At 43.1% G+C, this 27,502-nt stretch overlaps 1 protein-coding gene across 4 annotated transcripts in view; it reads right to left on the reverse strand.

Annotated features, from left to right (window-relative positions):
- Positions 1-8,492: 8,492 nt before the first annotated feature.
- Positions 8,493-27,502, reverse strand: part of UBAP1 (ubiquitin associated protein 1) — a 40,514-nt gene continuing 21,504 nt past the window's right edge. The window contains exons 2-8 of one of the 4 annotated variants that reach the window (XM_042452121.1): positions 26,445-26,554; positions 25,071-25,111; positions 22,722-22,846; positions 19,799-20,710; positions 12,363-12,563; positions 11,188-11,289; positions 8,493-9,719 (exon numbers count right to left, since the gene is read on the reverse strand). In XM_042452121.1, the coding sequence (XP_042308055.1) occupies positions 9,579-9,719; positions 11,188-11,289; positions 12,363-12,563; positions 19,799-20,710; positions 22,722-22,846; positions 25,071-25,104 (1,515 nt within the window). In that variant the 5' untranslated portion in view covers positions 25,105-25,111; positions 26,445-26,554 and the 3' untranslated portion in view covers positions 8,493-9,578. Of the gene's footprint in view, positions 9,720-11,187; positions 11,290-12,362; positions 12,564-19,798; positions 20,711-22,721; positions 22,847-25,070; positions 25,112-26,385; positions 26,409-26,444; positions 26,582-27,502 lie in introns of those variants that run through there. The other 3 variants (XM_042452122.1, XM_042452123.1, XM_042452120.1) reach the window with 3 other exon arrangements.

The raw sequence follows: 27,502 nt of genomic DNA on the forward strand, positions 1-27,502 counted from the left end.
ACCAGGAAGCAGAAAGAAACAGAGGGAACCAAGCAGACACCAGACAATATCTGGAGCAGTCACTCGCTTCCATGGAAGAGGACAGCTGGCCCAGGGCTTTCTCCACAAGCCAAGAGCAAGTGGCTTTCATAGTCATATCTCCCAAACAGGGAGTTGAATTAGCCCTAAGTGAACTTGAGGGCTGTGTTTATAGATACCCTTCTGGAGCTACAGGCCTGGCAGATCTTCTTTCTCCATGCACAAAGAAGGAGGATGAGGAGGACACTCTGCTTCTTAGTAACCTCCAGTTCAGTGACTACATGACTAGTCCACAGTGTGATGCTGACACTGAAGGAGCTAGGACTGGCTCATTGAATTGTTCAGGACGTTTCAATTTAGGTGAAGAAGACAGCTCCAAACCCATAACACAACTCAAGTATTTCGGCGTGTGTCGCAGCAGAGAGAGACGCAGAGACAGGAATGGGGGTGCAAAGCTTAGCTGGCCAGGTCTTGGCCAGCCCCTTTTATTGACATCAAGGTAACATTAGGTTTCACCTTATCTCACTGTACATCAGAAGGCAATTAAAGGAATCAGGGACCAATGTGTACTCAGGAGAGTTCTAATTAGCAAGGGGGAGCAAGGTGTGTACACTGTCTCAGCCGAATCAACATGGGCTTATCCAATCACGGATAAAGCATTGTCTACCAGAAGGCAAGTCATAAGCCTATGGTCTGCCAGTAGGGTTATCACATTTCAATCTTGGTAAACATTGCTATCCTGGGAGGGGTCACATCCTCTGGGCTTCCCAGGGAATGCCACAGGCGTGGTGGGAAAGCCTTCCATCTCAGATGCGTCATCTGTCTCTGATAATGCAAGAAGCGAGAGACCCTCTGAGGAGAGCATCCCTCTACAACCCAGTTTGGCATTTAGGAAAGAGGAACTTGACTGTTCAGAAGAAGCATTTATGCTGACCTTCAGCAATGAGGAAATGATGCTCCAGAGTAAAGAAGCATTGAGAAGGTGAGTTTTTGTGATTTTCTTCTGGTCTCCATCCCAGTTTGCAAGGCAGAACTGGGCTCTTGCTGGAGTTGGCAGCTGATGGCAAACATGGGAGGCAGTCTCAAAGCTGCATACATTCTGCACCTTGCAGTAAGAGACTTTCATATCAAGTGCCCTCTCTTTCTAAGTAGTAGTGGTGACACTAAGCCCAGGAGATACATCTGCAGCTCAAAGAGCTGTTTCTGCAGCTCTCAGTATCCCAATATTTTGAAAAACCCTTGGCCAAAATTGTTGTTGCTGTGTGCCTTTAAGTTAGGTGAGGGAGAGGACAGGCTGGCCCAGCGTCATCAGGGCTAGCCTGAAGATAGAGCGTCCTCCCTCCTTAACTGTCATCCTTCGGCCAGTGAGGGAGAGGACAGGCTGGCCCAGTTCCATCAAGGCTAGCCTGAAGAAGAAGAACCCTCCCTCCGGTCCATCTGCCTTGGTCCAGGCCTCAGAGGGAGAGAAGAATGCTGGACCTGATCCCCTCCCTCCCTCACCATTCTCTTCTCCTTTTGTGTTGTGTCTTTTTAGATTGTAAGCCTGAGGGCAGGGAACTGTCTGTTATCCCCTCTGTTGTAAACCGCTGGGATTCCCAGTGATTGGGTGGTATATAAATAAAACCTATCATTATTGTTGTTGTTGTTGTTATTGGTATTATTTCTGACTTATGGTAACCCTGATTTGTTCAGAGAAGATTTCCTGTTGCCTTCCTTTGAGGCTGAGAGATTATGACTTGCACAACCCAGAGGATTTCCATGGCTGAGTGGGCATATGACTCTCCTAGAGTCCAAAACAGCCCTCCCAAAATAGCTGCATCTTCAGCTATCTGATGTGACAGAGTGGCAATATATTTTCCCCCAATGTGCCAGGAACCAGCGCCATATTTGTGTCCTTGGCAGCAAGTGTTATTTTCTCCCACTAGAAATTCCCCAGGTACCCCAGTGATGGTCGATGGATCGCCACTCTGAGTAGCCCTATCCTAGGGGACATGGGGTCAAATTGGCCACTTTTTAGTCTTCCAGCACCATTTTAATCAAGTTCCTGTAGCATAAAATGGCTTAGGGGGATCCCAAAAGTGGTGAGTTCCAAGGAGGCATGAAGGCTTGAGATGTTAAATATGATATACTACACACCCTTTCCCCAGAATGTGCCAGTACTGTGATCATTGAAGACTTCTGGATGCTGGACAGATGGCAAGTTCATATCTGACAGCTGATAATGGCAGTTGCCCCAAGTGTTTGTATTAAGCAGAGCGGAGGACTTTTGTTAGCAAAGTTACTCTGATTTTTTAATTGTGCCTCATAGGCAATCTGTGCTCCAAATACATCAGAAGCAGCTGGATGAAATGGCAGACCTGTGTTTTCAGAAGGAGAGCTTGATCCATAAGATGTCAGAACTGGTGAGTGGGTTTGAACATTGTTCAAAGCTCTCTGAAGCCAGGGCTTGCACCATCTCTGGCAGTGTCATTGTGTAGACAGCAGAAACAGTGCGCTGTGTGAGCTGATAAAGGGGAGCTCCTTTCATGCAAATTAAACAAATTTAACATACAGAGCTGACATCCATAAGGCTGGGCACAGTAGGAGTGTCAGCCTGGCTCCCCTTTCGTGATAGAGAGCAAACGGAGAGCAGATCATAAAGCACAGTGACAGCTGTATACGCAACACCTTGACAGCAGGAGTGAACTATCAGGGTGTTTTTAATGGATGTTGGAGGTGCCTAGAGGGGAAGAGGCAGCCTCTGAAGTACCTGGCCTCCAATAAACCATGAAGAATTCTCCAGGCTTACTCTTTTGGTGTGTTTTTGGAACCATTTGCTTGGAAGTGAAAATCTTTGTGGGTTCCTTGGAAAGAACAACTGGAAATAGAAGCCAGTGGAACCAATTCTTCATTGTTTCCTGACAAACGCACCGTGATGCTTGGTTTAGCCCAGCCAACTGCACTCCAATGCTTGATTCTGGGATTTGCCACTTTGATCTGAATTGGAAAAGCGGGATAGAAATAAACTTTTATTATTATTATATATATTATTATTATTAAGTGTAGTGAACTCACAGACTTTAAAAAATACCACCAAGGGAACAATCATATATTGATAAGGTGTGATGTCCAAGGATTTAAAATACTGAACCTAAGCCCAATATATGATTGTAAGCCTCAGGGATGATATGCCTTACATTGTGGTTGCTTTGAGATTATCATTGCTGTGTAATTATTTTCTAGATGGTAGATGGAATAATAGAATATATTGTATAAATTGTATTATTGTTCCACTATATAAAACTGTGAAAAGGTTATTGCTATTTTTGATACATACAGTAATGAGATAACTCAATTAGTAGTAAACATATGCAATTTATAAGAATAGCAAATATTTATATTATTTACCAAAAAATAATGTTGTTGTTGTTGTTGTTGTTGTTGTTGTTGTTGTGTGCTTTCACATCATTTCCAGCTTCTGGAGACCCTATAATGGGGCTTTCTTGGCAAGTTTCTTCAGAGGGGGTTTGCCATTGCCTTCCCCTAATGCTGAAAGCATGCGACTTGGCCATGGTCATCCAGTGGGTTTCATCGCCAAAGAGCACCTTGATGTTCCTTGGATGTTTGTGAAGGCATTGGGGATGTATCTCTCCTTTCATCCCAGCTAAATATTATGTAATCCAGGTGTCTCTGCAGTGCAAAAGAAACAAAAGTATAAGACACTCTTTAAAGACATCACCAGACAGACATACAGCCTCTGGGCTGCCTCCCTGAGAATCTAATCTACAGCAGTCTATCAGTTGTAGTGTGTTACCCAGAAGTATAGAAGGGGACAGAACCAAAAAGCCCTCTCTCTCAGGGTTGTTGTTGAGTGCCTTCAAGTTCTTTCCAACCTATGGTTGGCTTTTCTGGGGCTGAGAGGATGTGACTTGCGCAAGGTCACCCAGTGGGCCTCCATAGCCACATTTCCTTGTAGTGACTTCGCTGCCCATACGTGGGCAAGACAGTGGAGTTGTCTTCTTCCAAAAGATAATTCTCCACCAACACTTTGTTGTGTATGTTCAAGTTGTTTCCAACTTACGATGACTCTAAGGCGCAACTATCATGGGGTTTTCTTGGCAAGGTTTGTTCAGAGGGGATTTGCCTTTGCCTTCCTCTGAGGCTGAGAGAAAATGGCTTGCCCAAGGTTGCTCAGTGGGTTTCCATAGCAAAGTGGGGATCATAGTCCAGAGCTGAAACCACTATATCACTCTGGTTCTTTCCACCTACACAAGGGCTCTAGAAGTCACCAGAAATCAGCTTGTCTCACTTTCTCCATTTGATACTCCAGATCTATAAAACTGACAAATGCCATGCTGGTCAACATTTGTGAACAGCCTTTATTACCCTTTGCTGTAATAAAACAGAACCCATAACTCTTTTCTTATTTGTCAAGGATACCTTACTTACAGGATGCTTCATCTTCACCATTTGTTTCTCCCTTCACTTTTTCCCTGTTAGGATTTTGGGGACCTTGTGATGAAACTGGATGAAATCCTGATCCTGAAGTCCAAGTGCATCCAAAGGATGCGAACTCAACTGCAGCCTTTCTTACCTGCGGCTTCCAAAGAGGCACCACTCCTGCCAACATCCCCATCCTAGCTGTGAGGCAGCAATGAAATTCTGAGGCTGTGAAACCTTTCCTCTTCGGCAGCCAGCAAAGACTTCAGAGGGTTTGGTCATATACGTTCAAAGACACAGAAGTTCAGAAGAAAGTCAGCTGCAGTCCAAAGCGCCTGTGTGCCCCTATTTCCTAACTCTCTCCTAAAGAGGCAGAAGCAACCCTTTCCTCTCTGACAGCGGATGACTCCATATCGTCACTTGCTCTCTTCCCGGCCCTTGCTTTTTGAAAAAGGAGGTTCTCAGCTGCCACCAGTTCTTTGAATGGAGGATCTGCAGCAGCTTGAGGATTGTAGAATGACTGAAACTGGGCCTGTCGTTATCAGTGCAAAACAGAAGCCCATGATGAGAAGTTGCAAAGATGATTTCTGTAAGAAATCATTCTCCTTCAGCTCCCTGTACCAAACATACAGTACCTTGGCTGTTGGCCATAGGAACAAACAACTGACTTCAGTCACTTGAGACTCTTTAGCTCAAATCTCCTATACTGAGCATCATTTTGCAAGGACTTTGAAAATAATTGTGTGTGTAAAGCAGAATGGATAGAAAGTATGAGCTGTTGGACTGCGGGTGGAAAACTAGGATGCCTTATACACCTGAAGAGTTTACAAAAGCCATAAACCCTTTCCAGCCCCATGAGACTGTTGCTGTTTTACGCAGAATTCTCCAGAGAACACTGACCAAACCCAAGTCCTCAAGGTACCCATGTCATCCCAAACACTGCTGGAAGGGAATCAGACATGCAGGCATTACAGATACTTTGATTTCCCCCCCTCTGCCTTGGCAAATACACTTGGGAACGGGAAGCCAGGTTGTCATGTTTTAGTTGTGGGGGGGCAAGGTTGTATGTATTAATAGAGAGTTCTTTCCTGAATTTGGTTTACTAAGGTAGGCTACATCTAGAGATATAATTGGGTGTACACATTTTTATCAAACATGCAGGTATATGAGGGTATTATCCCACCACCCTTCTGGATGCAAAAGTACCCTTGTGCCAACAGCAGCCAGGCTCATCTCAGTAGAGCAAGGCCTGCAGAATACCCACCTTGCTCTGGCTTTACCCTGGAGACTTGGCTCAATCATATGGCATTTTTAAAATGCAACTCATACAGGCAATGGTGGTGAATTCAAAATAGCAACAATTCTTGAGAGGGAATCATGTACGTGGAATTCATTCCTCAGCCCAGCTCCCCATTTCTTTAAATAGGTACAGGGACACCAGTTCATCAGTATGCCTATTGCATGCTTAATTGGTAAAATACTTGAGCAGTTAGATGAGTGATGTTAATTAAGTAATTTGCATTAAATGCATGGAAATGTTTCTAGAAGCTCCTTGTCTGAAAAGATGGGTGCTGAGTGTCATAAATTGCTGAAAACTAGAGTGAATTCAGTTTGGAGTGAATTTTAATATGCATTTCATTTCTATACTGCGTATTTTGCTAAACAGCAGTCTATCATGTGTTAAATTAAGCATTCAGACCAAGCGTAATCCAGGTTTGATCACAAAAGCCAGTTGCAGAAGGAAAAGATCTGAGTATCAGCACTAGGAGCTCTGAAAGAGCAATGATGATAGCTGAGAGTCAGTGGTAGCCACCACCCTCAGAAATCCACAAGAGCCTGATAGGACCAGGGCGGCCTGATCACAATTAATTGAACTGAAATTATCCAGCAGATTTAGCCATTTGAAGATGGGAAGGTGGGTTTGCATAGACTGTCTGGCCAAGCATCGTACCTTGCAGTCAGGGATTTATCTAGCCATACTCCCTATTAATGAGTATAGCACTAGATCCACAACTGCAAATGTCCCCCATATACACCTTAACAGCCAACAGCTACCAGTTCTGCTGGTACTTGGGATGCAAAAAGACTTTTCCAGCCCCCTCCTGCCAAGTGACTTGTGGTGCACTGAGTTGACACAGGAGTCATACTCCTGATTCTTGCACCCCCCGATTGCCAGAAGAGGCCTGGAAATGCACTCCAGTTGCCAGAAGAACAGACCTCAGTTGCCTGATGCAGCTGCTGCACCTTAAATTAAGTTGTGGAAGGGTCCACTTTCTAAACTATGTCCATGATGGAGGAGGTCTCAACAAACAATGCTCAGTAGTCTGTCCATTGAACAATTGCTGCAGGATCAGGCTTGTTTAAACATGGAAGTAGAAAGGTCACTTGGTTTATTTCCATCGGAGCCCCCTCAACTGTGACCCTTAACCCTTCCAGACATTCTCTTTCTGGCCTTCCAATAGAATTGCTTCCAGGAAAAGGCAACTCTGTTGCTGCCTCCCTCATATACTCTTTGACATTAAAAATCCACAGTTTTTCTAAGCCAATAGTGGGTGGCTACCCAGACCCAGGCTTTTGTTTTACCTTTCAGCAGTCTGTGGGCCATGGGCCTGCAGCAGTTGTCCCACCCTTGTTAGCAAGAGCTGAATGTTCTCAGTGTTTCCTTGTTAACATTGGGCCTAAACAGATGCCCCTGATCTAGTGATCTGCCGGCTCCAAAAGCAGCGGCAGAAAGCCGCTCCTTTTGTAGCTGGCAAAAAGCCGCCCTTGCTGCCATGGCGGCAGCTATTTCCCGTTTCTTTGGTACAGCATGTCTAAACGATGTAATGCAGAAATTGAGTGACGCTGCCTGGCATCTGGGTGAGCAAGTGGCATGACAGCGGCATCGGGGTAGAGTCAGGGCGGGCAGCAGGCTGTTTCCATGCCCCCACTCCACCCCAATGCCAGCTCTTTATGCTGGCCTGTATAGCCTCAATGTTACCTAAATTAAAGGGGGTCCCAAGGGAGCACCCAAAAATTGAATTCCACCTGCCCTCAGGTCTATGTGACCAGTCATTGGAAGTTCACTTAAAGATCATCTGACCATTCAGGTTCATGCTTATGGCCTTTCTGTAACTTCTATTATAATAAAATATAAAATTTTACCCCAAAATAACGCAGGGTATAACTTCTTCCTCAGTTCTGATGTCACTCACATGGCTATGAAGCATCACTGAAGCTCTGGGGTAGAAGCCAAGCACCAGAGCAAAAGAGAGCCTCCATGGGAAAGGCAGAGCTGGCTTGAAAGCAACACAACAGGAGTGAAGGGGTGTTTTTACAACCAAAGAGTACCAGGTACTGCAGGCCATATTTTAGGGGAAGAAACTGACAAAACTACCTCTGAGCATTCCTTGCTTAAGGAAACCCTAGGAAATTCATGGTGTACCACAAGTCAACAGGCAAACTGAAAGAACACACACACATGCACACCCTCAGTTATGGCAAATGTTATCAGTCATGTAGCATTCCACTAAACTTTACAGTTATCAGCAGCCTGACTGTAAACAAGTTCTCCCTCAGAGTTTATTATTATTAGATAGGAACTGTAACTTTTGAAGTTGTTGTTTCTTTGCTCATTTTTTAGGGTAATGTCTTAATTTAACTATAAACCAAAATTCAAGCTTGTCTTGTGAAACTTGGGGTGCTTACCATGGGTCATTAACAGGTCAGCATATCTCTAAAGTGAATTATGAAATCTAGATATCAACCCTAATAAGAGAACTGGTAGTCTTGATGGAGACTGACAACTGCAAATCAAAGCAAACTGGGTGCTGAAACACTTTGGGGATGTTATGTCCAATTGTGCTAAGATCTGGATTAGCTAAAAACATTATGTGGAGAACAATGCAAGACATTCCAGAAATAATACTTTCAGCATGCTAATGGTAGTTGCAAAACATTTTCCTGAAACAAACAAACAAAACCAAATTGGGTTATGATGGATTTCATTCACTGTGACTACTTGAAACTCAGGCATTGTTTTCATTACTTCAGCCCCAGAGCAGGAAACGCAGACATATCTTTAAATTTTTTATTAGTATCCTTCTGCAGAACTAAAATACTTCGCAAATTACTCCAAAGATCATCAGAGGACTGCTTATATTTTATGTATTTAGATCTTTAACCATGTACAACATAATACACCTTTTTTTAACTATCAAAACAAAGTCTGATTCCTATCGCTAGATGTTAATAGATTAATGTAACTATAGCAGTGTGAAAAAATGGAACCAAATCAGTGAATATTAAAAAAGAAAGTGCTTGAAAGATAGATTTCCAATTTCACACTGTACTTTTAGACAGACAACTGGCTGGTTTTTGAGAAGGGCCTCTGCTTATAAAAAAGAAAACCTACAGGCCTGGAGAGTCTTTTCTCCCCAGGGTTTCAAAAGCAGCCAGTGTTCGAGGGATCCAGCTGGGGTTCACAGCTTACCTGTTCTGAGACCTCGGTTTATCTACTCAAGCACTGGCAAGAGTGTGGGGCAGCCAGGGCCAGAACATCAGGTAAGGTAGTACGGCTTCTCTGTATGCATAGCGGCAGTTTCAGAACCAGTGTTGAACTCAATTACACACTAACCTTCAACCAAAGACTCCCTTCCCCCCCCCCCCCATCCACCAAATAAAACTTCCATTGCACTAAAGGCAGATTTCTGTTCATCTTGGCCAGGAGTCAGTGTTTCAATACAAGCAGACACAACAAATGAAAGCAGCTTCTCGGAACCAAAGCGTAGTTCATTTCAGAGATGGGCCAATACTTCCGACTACGTCCAGTGCAAGAGCTGGGGAGAGGACACAACTAGCCTGGCCCCTGACTATGTACAGCTCCAGTCAAGATTTTCTGTGGCCTAGCCAAAAAAAAAAAAAAAAAAAAAAAGGAAACTGAGGAAAGGACACTTAAACTTTAATTGAAGAAAGTAGACTGGGTTCTCTCTCCCATGGGAATGACATACTGGAGTGATGGCGTTCCAATGGACCAGCTTTCTCAGCATCCTGGGAAGGCCGAATCCTGGAGGTGCTCTCCTTCCCACGCCTGCAGAGAGACCCACATGACGATGGCAAGGGTTTGGTTGGCAGGACAAAGTGCGGACTCCTCTCACCATTCTTCAACTGGCCCCTGCCCGAGTCATGAGGTCTTCCAGTGCATTGTCCGGGTCATTGTTGTGTAATAATAATACCTCTTTAATGTCTTTCAGTTCAAAGCCCATTTCTTTAAATTTACTCATTAGCTGGAGAAGTTCTGTTGTCTGAGAAAGAAAACAGCAGAAAACGCTATTAAGGTCACAAGGTGACTAAAAGAAACAAAAGACACTTAATACATGAAATCAATTAAAGGTTGAACATTAATGAAGTTGCAGAAAACAATAAGGCAGATTAGAGACTACATCGCTAGCTGAGACTAGATAATTGCCTATACTAACAGATCTTCAGAGGGCTGCGAAAGCAACAGAAAGAGGGACCTGAGGGAGATCTTCTGGGGCAGGGAGTTTGACCCTCAGGGCTCTACTGTGGAGAAAGCAAGTCCTGTCCCCTGTTCCCAACAAGCATACCTCAGACAAAGTTGGAAGATAAGGAGACAGCACTAGTCTGTATATACAAATGAGCAAAAATGTTGCATCGTCTGAAGGGCCAGCCCCTCCTGACAGCTTTCCTGCTGGACTGAAGCCTCTGGATTTTTTTTCAAAGGGAGAGCATTTCAGTAGTCTAATACTGATGTAACTAGGGCATGCATCTCCATAGTCACATCTGCCTTAGAGAAACAGAGGTCAAATCTTCAAACACTCCTTGCTCCAGATGCCACGTCAACCTCCACAACCCCAAAAGCTTGGTTGAAGGAACTGCTTCTTCTAAGCATTAGCTCTCTTTGCAATTTCAGTTTTAAAGTGTATGTATGATGAAGAAATAGTACTGGTTTCTTTAACAGCTTTAGGTCTAATTTGCAACTCTTTAACAGCTCAGTTTTTTGCCAAAAGAAGATGCCAAAATACGCCTGACCTGGGATACAAGGGCATCCACAGATTTTCAAGGGTATCTCATTAGGTGCTTGCAAGATAGTTTACAGTCCAGAATAACTATATTAACTGAAGACTTCTTTGCTTTATGGAAAAAAACCTGAATATTGAAGTCTGTTCATCCTTAACATTCACTAGCTTAAAAGAACTAAAACACCTTTCTTCTAAGTGCTGTAGCTCATATATTTTTCTATTAATCTATATAGTAAAGATAGGTTCTGTTTGAATAGATCCCTGGTAGAAAGTCCCTGAGGTCCTAAATCTGTTATGAGATTGGCTGCTAGAAATGTCTAGAGAGCATTTCATATTACCTGCATCAGAGCAGAAGGAAGCTGGTCTTGAGTTTCGCAGGAGAATCCTATATCCCATCCAGTTCACCTTCCAGGACAGGTAATGCAGGTTTTAGGTAAGGATTATTTCCTAACACAACTCCCTCTGCCCACGTAAAGTGCAGCACTTCTTTTCATCAGACATCACCACACAGGCTGTGGTATCTACCCTGAACCTAGGAACTAGGAGGAGTCAGTATGCACTAAAGACATGGGGAGTGGGAAATTAAGGTTGACTGCAACAGATGCAAAGCAGAGGACTGAAAGGACATGCCAGGTCTACCAGCAAGTGAAGCAGGAAGCATCATGCTTCATCACAAGATTGATCCCACAGCAGCACTGCTGGAAGTGCAACTCAGCCGCTGAGCACTCACCTTTTCTTCCGAACACTGATACATTTCGAGAGCAGCTTCTACAAGGAGTGGATCAAAGCCCTTCTCACAGAACTGCCCGTGGACAAAAAGGTAGTCGAGAACCTATGAGGATGAATAGGCCAGAGATGAATTGAGGCACTCGCTTTGCAGGGATAATCCTAGTAAGACACTTCTTTTTTCTAGTTAATCGGCCTGAACTAAGCCTATCAGGAACTTCTGACAAGGCTTCTCATTTACAGATCCAACCCACACATAGCTGAACAGAATCTATTCTTATTGATAGCAACTTGATAAGAACTATAGTTGACTGGCCATTTAGGGTGAACCCATGAATTTCAAAGTGTTTTCTAGGCAAGGAATGCACAGAGGTGGAAACCAGTTCCTTCCTCTGAAACAGCAACTGGCATTTGTTGGTGGTATTCCATCCAAATACTAAGCAGGGCTGATTCTGCTTAGATTCCAAGATCAGATAGATTTGGTGCCTTTAGGGGATTTGAGTTCATTGCCCACTAAATATCTCCATATATTACTACAATATTTATTTATCCATGGCAGTCCTGTTCTTTTTGGTATGATTTGTTCTGTCATCAGTTTTGCCTGCTGGTCCTCTGTGATATTTGATAAGGAAACTATGGCAAGATACAGACCGCCCAAAAAGGGTGGTCTCCCGCCACCCTGGTTTGCTCTGCAAGGGAGCCGCAACGGACAAACCGCGTGGCTCCGTCACTGAGCAAAAAGAACCCGCAAAAAGTGGGTTCTTCTTCTGGCACCTTTGTGATGCCGCAAGGCGCCAATGGCGCATTTGCGGTATCACAAAGGCGCCGGGACATGCGCGTCTGTCACATCAAAATGGCAGCACCCGTATGTACAGGGCGCTGCCATTTTTATGCCCTCGTCACGTGTGAGGGGTGAGTCGCGTCTGGAAGCGCCGCCCCTCGCACGTAACGACAGCGCTCCGTAGGGCCCGTCTATACAGCGCCTATAAATCATTTTTTAAAACACATAAAAACAGCATTAAACGACTTCATAATATTTCTATGAGTAGGCTTTTTCAAGCCACCAAGCGTCCCTGTGATCAAATGTCAGCTGGTTCAGTGTTTTCATTCTAATTTTTCTTGCTGGCTTTCCATTAAAACTTCTCTTCTTTAACTTGCTGCAGCAGGAGACAGCCTTACCTGTTCTATGTTCTGCCCCTTCTTTTTCATAGCTTTCAAGACATCCTCATAGGAATAACCCATATTGACAACGGTTTCAACACACTGTCGCTCGCTGGAGGAAAGGGCCTGCAATGCATCTATGTAGGGAAAATTGCTTGGCCATTTTGCACAGCTGGTGGTATTGGGCACTTGAGATGTCAGAAAACTTTGGTGAGCCACCTAGCAACAAAAAGCAAAACAGATCCTTTCATGGAAGGAAAGAGAAAAGGTGGAATGTTGTTATACATATATATGAGCACTAGTGAGCCGAGCCACAATGCCTCCACAAAGGAAGTGTTGGCTGAGAGTTTCCATGCAAAAGCTTAAGGGCTATAGGAAGACTACCCTAGGCCTCTTGTGTAGCTCCTCAAACAACCATCAGAAGGAACCTGAGGCTGTTCCACTTCTGAATCTCAGCTTGGCCAATATCTGGAGGGGATGCTATTGGCAGATCCATTTACATTACTTTGACCTCCATGACAGAAGAGCAAGTGGTAGCCCAAAAGGCTGGGTTGATACTAACATTATATGCACGCTCCTCTGCCACACAAGGCTGGGTCAAAAATGCAAAAAGTTATTTGGAAATCCTTATTTAGTGAGAAGGACAGAATGATAAATTGCTTGGATTTTACTGTAACAGCCTAGACTACAGCTTTTTTGTAGATCTCATAGGCTGGTGTTTGACCCAGAAGGCATGGAGCCACACCTCACCTTCCTGGAGACCTCCTTTTAATAGCCTTGGGCAAATTCTAGCCAGGTGTTCATTATTAAAGAACGCTTCAGTGCTACACAGGCAACAAGGGGCACACACAACTACAAGCAGCCTGCTGTCAAGGAGAGATGTGAAATTTCCAGCAATGTTAAAGCTATGGGGGAAAGGAGGTGGGGAAATGGAAGTTTTTTTGGCAAAATTGGGGTAGTGTGAGGGAATACAATTATAGTACCTTTTATAGATTGAAAGTCAATTCCTTACTTCCAGAACAGAAAATGTATTATGTCTACTGTAATCTGGTTTGGCAGAAATGTATTGAATTAGAATATGAGGAGGACAGATTAATTAGACAGTAATACAAATGGAATTTTTATGTTTTGATATAAAACAGTGAAAGGCTAGGGGCTCACATAAGTCCTGCACAGGAGTGCAGTACTCCTTCCCATTTTTGCCTCCAAATGCCCATAAGTCTCCTGTAGCCTGTCTAGGGGCATTCCTGCTATCTTTTTAACCATCCCATGCCATTTTGGGTCTAGGAAAAGCCTTTTTTTTTTACAACCAAGCGACCAGGAATTTTAGTTCAAGAAAAGATTTGGTGAAAAATGCTTCTCATATCCAATGAAGGACATTTGGAAGCTTTCTGGTACAAGGTTTTTCTCTTTTTTACCCATGTGGGGGGATGGCAATCTACAAGCTGTATTTTGCCCACCTCTGTTATACATGGAGCTACAAGGTCCTGAACTGTAAGGAGTCACTTTGGTTTTGTCAATTATCAGAATCAGATAAAAAAATAGTAATAAGCAAATCAAAACATCAGCATTATGAAGCAAAGAAAATTGGTTTGCCTCTTCTAGCCTTCCCTAATGTCAAGCTGACATAAAGAACCCATTTTCATTTAAAAAAAAGAGAGAGAAAACAAGACCTGGAATTGCAATTCCCCGATCCGGTCCACAGTCCTACATAAAAGTCCTCCTGCTACAGAGTTTTTAGAAATAATTTTGGGGAAGTAAATGTACAAAGACCATTTTATCATTGTTAAAAAATATTCCATAATTTATTTTTCCCCATTTTTCGCTTTGTAACTCAGGCCTTCACATCTCTAGTCAAGATAAAGACAGAATGGACAAAAAGAGGGCTTTGTGATGTATTTTACATTTTACAATGAAATCAAATGCAAAAGCACAGCACAGTTGGGAGAATAATGGAATATTCAATATCCCTAAATTGGCAATATCCAAATGCTGGCAAAACAGTGGGATCCAGCAGAATCAGAGGAGAGGTTCCCCACAAAGCCCCAAAGCATGACCTGAAAGGCTGGGAAAAGCAGTTTCTGGATGGCGTGAACTCAGGAAAGAGAGAGAAGTTCTACTGTGCCCACCAGTGGAAAACAGGATTTAGCCCCTAATCTCATTAAAGTGATGTCAGACGTCTTTTCTCTCTGAGCAAGTACTGTGGGGGGAAACTAAATCTACACCATGGCTGTTTGTGTAAGTCTCTGCTACAATAGGGCTAGAAAGCTGGATCAAGATGGATCAAAACCAAGGATTTTTTTCTAAGATAAAAATCACATTTCTAAGTGTGTTTTTAAATATTAGCTCTGCCTTAAATGTACCTTGAATTAAATGAGATTTCCCCCCCCATAAAATACACAGTGCACGGGTTCCTATATTCCTGACAGACTGAAACCCCCAAAATTTGATGGCTGCTGATGCTAAGAAAAGCCTTATGATGCAGGGTTGAGGAACCTGTATCTTTTCACATGGTGCTAAATCCCAGTTCTTGCTAGCCCAAGTCAGTCTAGCCAAAGACAAGGCATGAGAGGAAGAAACATGTCACAACATCTGTAAACCTGAAAAGCCTTTCCCCTCAAACCCTCGAATCTCAGGGGATTTTACAGCCATCCTAAAATAGCAGGAATGGGGAATCCTTAATCTTTTTTATATTTTGGCCTACAACTCCCATCAGCCACACACAGCATGGCCAATGGTAAGAAACTGAAATGTAGCCAAAAACACCTTCAGCACTAGAAATTCTGCAGCCTTGTACTACAGGTACAAATTTTTTTATGGTGCAAGCCCTGATTGAAAAGAATAAAAGGCAAATAATTCTAGTTACAAACTCATACAATTTAGTAACCAGATTTGTACCAATATGCAGGAGGTATGGGAAATGGAGACTAGCTACAGTTGGCCCACCACATTTGCAGCTTTTACTTTTGAGGATTTGATTATTTGCAGTTTTGATTAATACATTCTCTCTAGGAATCTCTAGGTCCTGTAATGCATCTCTGCCAAAAGTTGATCACAGAGTTGTGCCGGATAACCTAGAAATTCCTAGAGAAAACACTCCAGCATGATTCTTCTTCTGCTAGATGTTGACCAGAGAGTTGCACTGGAGAACTTGGAGATTCCTAGAGAGGTGTTCTCCCAGGTAAAAGAACAGTGTTTTTAGATGCGTTTTGTCCAAATTCACAGGGGTCCTTCACCCCTAACCCTTGTGAATGTGGCAAAACCATTGTATTTATTTATCTGGCAATGCAATGCAAAATCACAGCATCACAGTGATACCTGTATTAGCCCAAACAAAAGGTTCAACATGGTTGTGATCCTGCATGGAACAGTGCAGGATGATAGTTCCAACGGCAAAATAATAATCTTTCTCTCTCTCTTCTCTCAACCCACTCCCACCTCACTATTTAAATCCTACAGGCCCTCTCCTTGGACATTAAGTGGGTGATGGAGAAGGGTCCGGCTGTGTCCCTGTAGTCATATTTAGAATGATGAGGCGATCTGCCAGTGCCCTCAAGCGGTCTCAGCAGTTCATGTCATCAGTCTGCATCTGGCTACAGGGATGCAGCCAGATACTTCTCCTGTCTCCACCAGCCACTGGGTATGGTGGGGTTATGGTTGAGGGAAGTATGCAACAGCTAAACAGTCAGTCTAGGAGGGGGGCTTTGTTAGCTGCGGAGTGTGGAAGAGAATACTGATCTCTGCAATGCCCCCTGCCCCAAAAGGTATATGTAGGCATAAGATGGACTTAAGCCTGCATATAACACTAACAGGATGCCAGCCACAAAGATAGCTTTCAAAGCTTTCTTCATTAGTCAATGATGTTAGAAATTATACAGGAGAAGAAAAGTGAGTGTTAGGAGTCACTTTTTGATTACAGAGTTTTTTAATATATAGAGAGAGATCTTGTAGCACCTTGGAGACTAACTGAAAGAAAGCAGTTGGCAGCATGAGCTTTCGTAGACTTCAGTCTACTTCCTCAGATGTATTTGGTGATGTGGAAACCAGGGACAGACCTATATATGCCATTTGTGTGTGAGATTCTACAGACTAATACAGCTATATCTTTTGACAGACAGAAGACACACAGATAATTTTTTTCTTGACAAATTAAATAAATATATCCTGCTACAGAAGGTTCCTACAATCACTTTTTATGTTTAACTGCCTCAGTTTTACTGTGCGTTCTGTTCTGAAAAATATGAATATTCATGATTCTACCACTTACATCTCAGGAATTTCATTATTTTGTCTTACAGATAATCATGATTCTCTCCCGTAACTACTATCTGTTTAGCCTTCTGGATATTTTTGGTCACCAGCCCAATGTTAGGTAGGTCATGGAGAAAATAAGTATCACTTGTTCAGTGGGTTTTTTTTCCTCCAATAAATAACAGTATACAGGATTGAAATCTGAACCTTCATCTAAGGGCCTGCACTTAGTATCCTTGAATGCACACAGTCTTTGCCTATTGTTGCTGTATGTCTTCAGTCATTTCTGACTTGTGGTGATCCCAAGATGATCCTATCATTGGATATTCTTGACATGATTTCTTAAGAGAAGGGTTGCCTTTGCCTTCCTCTCAGACTTAAAAGTATATGACTTGCTCAAGGTCACCCAGAGGGTTTCCAAGATGAAGTGGAAGATCCGAACCCTGGTCTCCCAGAGTCCTCATCCCACACTGAAAACCACTCTAGCACTCTTGCTAGGAAATAAGATGTTAAAATGAGATGCTATTTACATCGATGATTCAAACTGTTATTTTCTTCTTTCAGCTACTTAAATCACTTTAATTTATTTACTTTACCATTTTCTATCAAACTTTATACCCTGAGACGTTCACAATGTGTCTAACAAAAGATCCTCAATATAATATTACACATCTGAATAGTTGGCTGCTGTGTGCCTTCAAGTTGCTTCCGACCTATGGCAACCCTAAGGCAATCTTATCATCAGGTTTTCTTTGCAAATTTCTTCAGAGGGGGTTTCCCATTGCCATCCTCTAAGGCTGAGAGTATGTGACTTGCCCAAGGTTACCCAGTGGATTTCATGGCTAAGCGGGGATTTGAATTCAAGTCTCCAGAGTAATAGTCCAACACTCAAAACACTCCACTCAACTGGCTCTCACACTCACTCCTGGTCCAGAAAAATAAATCACACTGTCTCCGCACTGAACCAGGATTATTCAGGCAGCATTTTCTGCCTCTATTCTTCCTTTGCAGGCAGCCACTCTTAACAAAACACTCTGTGGCTGCTAAAAGGGGCTGAGCAGCCACAACACCAGCAGCCCATGAAGGAAGCCATCTGTACTTGCCAAAAAGCCACCATGACCAAGAGCCCTGAATCATAGTGTATGATGTATGAGTTCTGTTTGGCTTGTCAGTTTAAAAAGAAAACAGAGCCAGCGGATTTACTAGCCAACGTTATGAAAGGAATGTGAGGCCTTCAGAGGACTAAAGTGGGAATTGTTTAGATGGACAGAGTCTATTACAGGGGTAGGCAACCTTTTTGGGCCGGGGGGCGGGGTGGTGCTCCCCGGGAGGGGGGGGGGGGGGGGGGGGGCAAAGCCAAAAAATAAATAACTAAATAACTTTTAAAAATTAATTAAATAAATAAACAGGTACAAATGTAGGACAAAATTTTCAAATGGAGGACATGCAACAAAATTTCCTGATTTTTTTAAAAAATGTTAATATAAATGCATGTTTTGGAGGCTTCTATAGACAGTTGCCCCCCTTGCCTGCCGCTTGCTCCCCTTTGCTCGCCTCCTCCTGAAAGGCTCCGGCGGCAATCGGCAGCAGGACTGGGCAGGTGCCGGTCCCAAGGCCTTGCCGGGCCGCATCCGGCCCATGGGCCGCAGGTTGCCTACCCCTGGTCTATTATATCAATGCTATTCAAAACAGTGATCCCCAGATCAGTGCAGGTCTCTTCCACTCCCTGCCAAGTTTTTTTTTTGGGGGAGGGGGGAGGTAGTCTCCTGAGAAGGCAGCAAGACATAGAAGACAGCTAAAAGACAAGAGCCCAGGGGCTCCACTGCAGCTAAAGTTGCTAAATGAACTCAAGCCAGCACAGGCAGAAACCTGCATTTCAGAAACTCCCTACAGGAAGAAGCCTTGCAAAAATAACTTGCAGGATGTGCAATAGGATTATGCTTAATCCACACAGGCCAAGAACTGGAACAATCTCAGGAGGGAAATCCACTCTCACATCACTGTAGTTCACAGGACAATCACAAGCAACCATTCATCTAGGATGCCATTGCTATTCACTTGAAAAACATGTGATCACAGAGCGAAGAACAATTCTAGCTTAGACCCACACTAGGTCCTCAGTTTTGTGCTACACTCAGTCTGGCTGAAGTCCTCCAGATCTCAATCTCAACCATTCTCGCTGCCCCATTTTGCAAAAGTATGAAGCCCTACCAGCCAATGCCCACAGAAGAGACATTGTATGTGCTGCAGCAGAAGCAATGGTTCACTGGATGCTGTGAGGTGCGTTGGAGACCTCCATGCCACTCAACATGATCGGGCAGTCCCAGAAGTGAGAAAGACCTTCTGTATGAGTAACAAAATGGCAGCAGGATATTCCAGACTACCTGAGAGCCTATATCTCCCCATATGAGCCTGCCTGAGTTTTATGATCTTTGGAGGAAGTCTTTCTTTCAATCACACTACCCCTGCCCCCAGATTTGACTTGTGGGGTAATGGAGAAAAGAGCCTTCTCAGTGACAACTCCTAGGCTGTGGACCTCCCTCGAGGGAGGTTCTATCTGCCCCCTCTCTGTTGTCTTTTTGCTGGCAGACAAAGATCTTTTTGTTTAAACAGAGCTTCAGCCTTGACTGATCAGGGTGGAGTGATGTGCAACTGGGTATGCCTTTTTTAGTGTATAATGTAAATTTTAAGCATTTCAATTGTTTTCATTTTAATATTTAATGCTTTCTAAACTATTGTACTCCCTATTGCTTTAGATGTTCTAATTTATATTATATATATTGAGACCCATTTGGGAGGAAAGCAGGATATAAATCAAATAAATAATGGGCTGTTACAGACTGCCAAAATAAAGCTGCTTCGAGTCTCTTTGGAGGTATGCTGTTTAAATGATGCGTGCATCCTAAGAATCCGGAAGCTGCACCAAAGCTGCCCTCCAGTGCTTAGGAATGGGGTGTGGCTTTGGCGCGACCTCCGGACTCTTAGGACCCATGCATCATTTAAATAGCATACCTCCAAAGAGACCCGAAGCAGCTTTATTTTGGCAGTCTGGAACAGGCCAATATTCCCTTTTCCAGATCCAGGTGAGGGGCTTTAACTATTTTAACCAGTCACTGTCCAGCCCAAACTCACTTCTGGCTTTTTGCACCCCCAAGGTCAAGCATGCAATTACAAAGAAGCATTCCTGCCTGTGCAGGGCTTACCGTTGTGGCTGTGGTGAGAGACGGAACTTCTTCTGTACATGCTACTGAGGTGGGCAAGGAAGGCAGCCTGGATGTGGAGGAGGATAATGTTTGCGCCTCAGGAGGCCCGTCCACACTGAGATTGGAAAGCCCAGTCCTGGGATGCCCATTCAGTTCACTGGTTTTGCTCTGCAAAGAGCTGAGGAAAGTGCCATTGTGGAGGCATGCTGCGCTGTGGGATGTGTTTGTAAGCTTTGTCACTGGCAAGTCGCTCTCGTCTGAGTCGAGCTTCGGGAAGGAGAGAGACTTGATATTGCTCACGGAGGTCACAGGCGAGAGAGACACTTTGGAAGACAGGGACATCTTTTCACAGCCCCCCAGCTGAGACAAAGTGATCAGACCATTCGGTTTGTGAAGGGGCTTGAGGTCCAAAGTCGCCCTTTCTAAGGATGCCAAGACCTCTTGGTCTTGCAATACAGACTCAGACGCGACTTTTGGTAAATTACTGTCTAGAAGTTGGGCAACTATGGGCCCAGTGGTACCAACATGGATCTGCAGGATGTTTTTCAATTCCTCTTTGTCATCAAGTGTTTTTAATTCCAGTTTATCAAAAGGATCTTCTTCACACTCAAAATCTGCCGGGTTGAAATCGGCCTTCATATGGGGTGGACTCAGGACCTTTTGCTTTAGGGAGCTGCTGCTGGCTGGAGTCGGAGTCAAAATACAGCCATACTGCAGACTAGCAAGGATGGGGTTAATAGGAGGTGGCATGACCCTCCCTGGGGGGCCACCTCCTCGGATCTCCTCCTCCAGGGCAGCCTTGCTATCTGCTAAGGCCTCTTCAGCCTTCCGCTCAGCCTCTTGCTGGGCGGCCTGGATCCTTTTAATGTTCTCTGCCCACTCAATAGTTCTCTTTTCCAGGGAAAAGTCATACTGAAAGATAAATAATACACACTGAAGTAAGACAGGTAGGGTCTCTGTTGCTGGCATCCTCCGCAAAGCAACAGGCACATGCTGGTGAGTCTGACAGGCAAAGCTCATTAGGAGGAACATAAAGCTCTTACTAAATACACATATACTGTACCACCTTTCAAGGCCATCTTGGTTGCTGCTATCCTAATAGGTAGGGTGTTTCTACCTGCTGCCACAGAAATGATACAATGAGTACTAGATGAATATTCTTAGGGAGGAATTTCCTTACTTGGAGTGCCACTATAAAGAAAAGCCTTAATTCTAGCTGCATTTTAATTTGTAAGCCGCCTTCACTCACACTTTTAAGAGGAAAAAAAGGGCATAACCAAACTTTTTCATAACAATAACACTCACAACTACTATTATTACTGCTACTGCTACTTATGGATTTTATTCATCTGATGATGACAGTAGCAAACAGGTAGGATGATCTGCAGCAATCAAAGGCCTCAGGGCTTTTTAAAAGCAAAGGTGAGCAACCTTTTCCCCTTAAAGGCTGCGTCTGGCATGCAGAGCCTTCCTCCACAACCCTCCACTCTGAAACACACAGGTATGCATGTGTGCACACAGTACACTCTTCCCCAAATACACATATGGGTGCACACAGTGAAGAGATGAAGGGGGTCTAAACTTTGTCTCTGAGCCAAGATCCCTTTCAAAATGGGTTCACACTTGTAACTGCCAACAGAATTCTGGTTTTTAGAGATTATTCTTTTTGAGGTGGAGGAAGACATATCCCTCTCCATGCCAGCAGGGACAGCAGTCATAATCCTTTCAGCTGTACCAAAGGTTGTCGAGAAGTTAAAAAAAGCAACAGTGTTGCTGTCCAAAATATGCTGATGCCTCTAACATCATGGCCAAGTATAAGCAGTTTGTAGCCTGTGATTTAAATGGGGTTCAAGACTCCAGTTGGTCCAGGAACATTGCAACCCAGGCTTACTGGAGTAAAAATTTAAAAAGATGATTATGACTTGCAACTAGCCATGCTTCCACTCACTGGTGAAATCTCTTAGGAGACAAGCTGCATAAAATACACATTGATATGAGAAAGTCTTCTGGATGCCAGTCAACTGAGCTGGAATCACAGTTTGCTTCCTCTAAGCTTTCAAGAAATTACTGCAGGAAAAAATAGCATCTTCACCTGTCTTACTTTTGTAAGAAACAGAATAAAAACTGTTTAAGGTTATTATTTTACATTCTAGAAAGGCTAAGGGAGGTCTATACACACCTCCTCTGAAGACAACATCAACATGTTTATTCCTCAGTGCTAGGGCAACCTTAAAACCAAACAAAAAGCTTTCCCCCCCCTCGCCAATTACTATACAGTGGTACCTCGGGATACGAAATACCCAGGTTACGAATTTTTCGGGATACGAAAAAATCCCATAGGGATTTATTGTTTCGGGTTACGAAAGTTTTTTCGGGTTACGAAAAAAACTCCGGCGCTGTTTTAAATGGAGCCGCGGCAGAGCCGCGGCTTTTTTCCCCATTAGCGCCTATGGCAATTCGGCTTACGAAGGTTTTTCGGGTTACGAAATTAGCCGCGGAACGAATTAATTTCGTAACCCGAGGCACCACTGTAGTTCCTACATAAAGTGTTTCTGCTTTCTGACTGCCAAAGCTGGATGCTGTATGTATGACCTGAACTGCAAAGTATTGTACTGGAATTTTTTTCTGTTATATGAGTCTGAGAGAGCAGACACAAAACAGCAGATATAAAGTAGGTGCTGACAAATGAAAGCAATTCTTTTTTAAGGGGGTCAGAAGCAGTTAATCCAGTGCAGCCATAAAGAAAGGGCAGTGTTTGGACTCAAGTGTGTTTAATAATAAATGGTTCAATTATTACTTAACAATCTGTTCACTTGCAGCACAACCCTAAGAATACAGTAATAAGTCCAGCAAGGGCCAAGAGGCTTGTTCCTTAAGCATGCTTATTCTGTTGCAGGTCTGCATAGAGCAACCTAATACTCACCTGGGCTTCCCTTACAAGCTGTGGAGAGTCTGGCAAACAGAATCCAATAGGCAAGCCAACTTTAGCTGGTGCTTTGAACTTGTCTCCTATCTTGAATGGGACATCATCAATGTAACTGAAGGTCCCTTCAAGGGAAAGAAAGAAAACATAGTGATTTTGCAAAAACTTATTTTATCATTTTAGTCTTGAGTAAGAACAGATTTTTAAAAACTGAAGCCAACTTACATACAAAGTATTTGTTCTTAGTTCGAATGTAAACTCACAGTTAAGTACCTCCTATATATCATGATCACCAACAACATAGGGAGGGAATGACTTCAGACTCACAGATCTACATTTTCTTTTAGGGCCCTGAGATCTACCAATTGCAGCCAGATGCAAAATCATAGCTCAGGTGAACAGACATCTGCTAAGAACTGATGAGAGCATCTTCTGCCCAAAGATTCTTTTTATCAATACTAAAATCAAGATCTCAAATTATTCACATGGAAGGGACTGTCTGCACTGCAGAAATAATCCAGTTTGACTTTGACTGCCATGTCACAATGCTATGGAATTCTGGGAACTGTAGTTTTGTGAGACATTTTGCCTTCTCTGTCAGAGATCTCTGGTGTCATAATAAACTACAATTCACAGAACTCCACAGCACTGAGCAATGACAGTTAAAGTGGTGTCAAACTGGATTATTTCTGCAGTGTGGGTGAAGCCTTAATTCCAAATATTCTTTTTTATCAGCCTAATTCAGGAGGGATAGTTCTGTTGTTAAGGCAACTGAGAGTCATAACCCTTGCCAATTTGCTGGAACTGCCCAGCATTTTACCTTTTTGTCCAGAGTGCCTCAGTACTAAGTCACTACATTCTGTATAGGCCTTGTTGCCATCACTGAGTACCTTCTATTTATTTCTAATGCTGGGGCAACCATATCAACCAGTTTTCTTGGCAAGATTTTTTCAGAGGGCATTTGCCATTGCCCTCCTCTGAGGGTGAGAGTGTGTGACTGGCCCAAGCTCACCTAGTGGTTTCCATGGAGAGTAGGGACTTGAACCCTGGTATCCTGAAGTCCTAGTCCTACAGTCACACCAATGCACCATGCTGACTCACAGTCTAAGCTACAAATGGAAAAATCTCAAATGCCTGAATGCCAATGTACATTTGGGAAAAGGTAAATAGAATAAAGGGTAAATACATCTTATACTTTTCAAGATATAAAATTTGCTCTTTAAAAGCACCCCAGATGCACAACTGTAACAAGGAACACTGCACTCTTAAGACCAGTTTTACCTAGTTCAGTGACAGCACACATAGGCCTGTTACAGACAGCCAAAATAAAGCTGCTTCGAGTCACAGTGGAGGTATGGTGTTTCAATGATGCATGCGTCCTAAGAGTCCAGAAGTCGCACCAAAGCCACACTCCAGCCCTAAGGACTGGAGCGTGGCTTTGGTGTGGCTTCTGGACTCTTAGGACGCATGCATCATTGAAACAGCATATCTCCACTGTGACTCGAAGCAGCTTTATTTTGGCTGTCTGTAAAAGGCCATAGTTTCCATGCAGAAGGCCCTATGCTCAATCAGCTAGTTAAAGCGGATCTTAAATAATCTAACAGATTATAAAGCTAAGCACCAAGCAAATCACACTAAGCACACAATGCCAAAGCAGGCTGCATTTCTTGCTCGTATGGTACTGCCTCACAACCTCCAAAAAGATGGGCATTTCCCTGAAGAGAAAAGATATCTGTGTTCAACCACATTCAGAATGATGTAATGGGCATATAAGAAATATTTAAGAGTATTTATACTGTTGGTCCAAATGCCCTTTGGCATTGTTTTAAAACATATTTCACGTTTTGTTCAAATGGTTTGTTGCATGCAATAATGTAATGTATGTATATAAAAAAGAAAAATAAGAAAGATAATAATGTATATATCCATATACCATATAATAATAATAATAATAAAGCTTTTATTTATATAACGCTTTTCCTCCAAATCAAAGCGATGTACATACGATAAAAGCCTCCCTTGCACCAAATTCAGCAACACACGTATTTTTCTCCTATGGCTTCATAGACAATGTGGGCTTGCTGTCATCGGATGCTCAAATCCGAAGATGGCAAGTCCATGGATACCAAGGTTCTACTGTACAAAATCTTTACAACTTCTCACTGTAAATGTTTTTTAAACTGCTTTGGAAAGCCACGAGTGCCTGAAAAGTGACACATATGTACTTAAATGCAAAGAAACTATTCCCCAGCTAACCAAATCAAATTCAAATTTATAAAATCATTCATACAGTCTGAAGAATGTACCACCTAATACATCGAAAAACAGAAGACTGGGATTTTCACTTACCATGAAAGTCAGATCCCGACTTCCTAGAAGCCATTTAGAATCTGTAACACATTTTAAGAGAAAATCATTAGTAATTTCCCACATTTATAACACACATCATATTTTGTACCTAATGCAATCATTCTATGGATCAAGGACTGGGATCTATAGCATATGACCCTGATATGGCCAGTGGAGAGACTGAATCCCACCTGTGGAGGGTCCTGAAATGATACTTTAAAACTCCAAACCCTCCCAACAGGGAAGGCATACAGGTATGAGTGGGGCGCAGGCAGAAAATCTCCATATTATCTAGAGCTTGGGAAAAACTTTGTCACAAACCACTTGCTTCTGATTATTTTTATGTTCAAACTGGCATAATTTTAAATGCACAGTCAAGTCATACCATTTATACAACTCTGTTAACTCCTGTAAGTGACAGTACAAAGTTTACAATCTTAATGGTCCAGAATGCCAAGGGCAAAACTTAATGAGAGGCAGTGAGGTGCAAAGGTGCCAGGGTCAGTGGATTCAGAAGAACCACACTCCATCTCACCCCAATATCCAACAACCCTTTTCAGGCCCCATCTCTACGCCATGCAGAAACTCTATACACATCCAGAAACTGGAAGAGCCTAACAAACAGAGGTAGTGATTTTGTATGGCACAGCATGATTGCTCCTCACGCAGAATTATGCAACAGTTGTCCATTCAACATGTCCCAGACTCACCACTGAGCTACTACTGCAACCTTGTCTCCCAGCTATTCAGTGGCTGGTGGAGAGCAGGGAGAACAGCAACAAAGATGGGTCTGGCTATGTTTCTATAACCCCCAACGAGCAACTGTAGGAGGCAAGGGGACTGTATCAGAACCCTAGGAACACACAGAGCCCACAATTTTAAAAAACATGGCTTCTAAATGGTCTCAATGCTCTCTAGGGGCTGGGGGTGGGTTACTTTTTATTTTATTTTGTTTGATTTAGCATATTATTATATTATTTTACTATTTTAACATTTTATAGTGTGGTGTTTATTGTTTGTTTTTATTATATATGTTCTGATGTATTGCATTTTGATGGAAAGAATGTTATAAATAAGCATTGTTGTTGTTGTTATTGTTGTTATCAGCAGCAGCAGCATTTGGGGGGAGGTTATTTTAGGCCAGGAGAGGACTTTTTTTCAAAATGGGAAGCAACTCGGAGTCACTTCCAGCTTACTTCTGGTTTTAAAAAAAGCTTTTCTAGGCCTAAAGGGGCCCAGTATGGCCCAAAACATGGCAAAAATGCCCTCCACAAACCCTATAATACATTGTGGAGCAAAAAGGTGCACGTCTCACTTTGTCCCATTCCTGTTGTAATGCAACGCAGAAAGGTTACGTCATCTGCTGAGATTCACCTGGATCCTCCAGATGTCTAAGCCGCTGTTGTCATTGGGCTGCTTCTATATTGTGGTGACATAGCCACATGCTTCTCCAGTATCCCAGCTCTTCAGCAGCCACTGAATAGCTGGAGGGTGGAAGAGAGTATCAACTTCTGTAACAATCCAAAAAAGACATAAGCAGACATAAGGCTGACCTATTCCTGCATACACCATTAACAGGATGCCTGTTAAAGAGTAAAGCCCCTTCATCAACTATTAATAGCCAATGACACAAACACACATCTGGGGCAGTCCAACTTTTCTCACCGCTTTAATTTTTATTCAAGTTTCATAAAGAAAAATAAGTAAACAACAAGAAATACTCAAAACAAACAGTGAACAGAAAAGAAGGCATAAGAGATATGTAGCCAGTTTTTCCACTGGAGCAGATATGCAGGCGGTGTTGTAAAAGTCCAACTTTCAGAGCCAGTTGAGCGCAGACTATATTTGGAGGACTTAGAGAGTGCCCTCAGAACCTTTATGTTGGGCTACCACTGATTTAATATTCCAGAAGTAATTCCCTACTATTGTACTTCAAGTGTGCTTCCATGTAGCACATATCTGTGGAACAGCCATGTAGCAGTTATGCATGGATATGTGATCCACACCATCAGCTGCCCAACTGTCTGGGAGATGGTAGTGTGACTCAAGTGCACCAACTCCTGTGGCAAAAGAAAACTGTTCCTATATTCTTCATTATTATGTCATCCTTTGGCCTGCGAGGGAGTGACCAGGCAGGCCCAGCTCCACCAGGGCTAGCCTGAAGATAGAGAGCCCTCCCTCCAGTCCATCTGCCTTGGTCCAGGCCTCAGAGGGAGAGAAGATCCACTGGACCTCATCCCCTTTCCCACCACCATTCCCTTCTCCTTTTGTGTCGTGTCTTTTAGATTGTAAGCCTGAGGGCAGGGAACCGTCTAATGAAAAATAATAATTTTATAGCTAATACCCCAGAGGACAGGATCAAGATTCAAAATGACCTGAATAGACTAGAAAGCTGGGTCAAAGCTAACAAAATGAAATTCAACACGGAGAAA

This window comes from Sceloporus undulatus, chromosome 2 (assembly GCF_019175285.1).
Source record: "Sceloporus undulatus isolate JIND9_A2432 ecotype Alabama chromosome 2, SceUnd_v1.1, whole genome shotgun sequence".
In the NCBI taxonomy this organism is placed as follows: Eukaryota; Metazoa; Chordata; class Lepidosauria; order Squamata; family Phrynosomatidae; genus Sceloporus; species Sceloporus undulatus.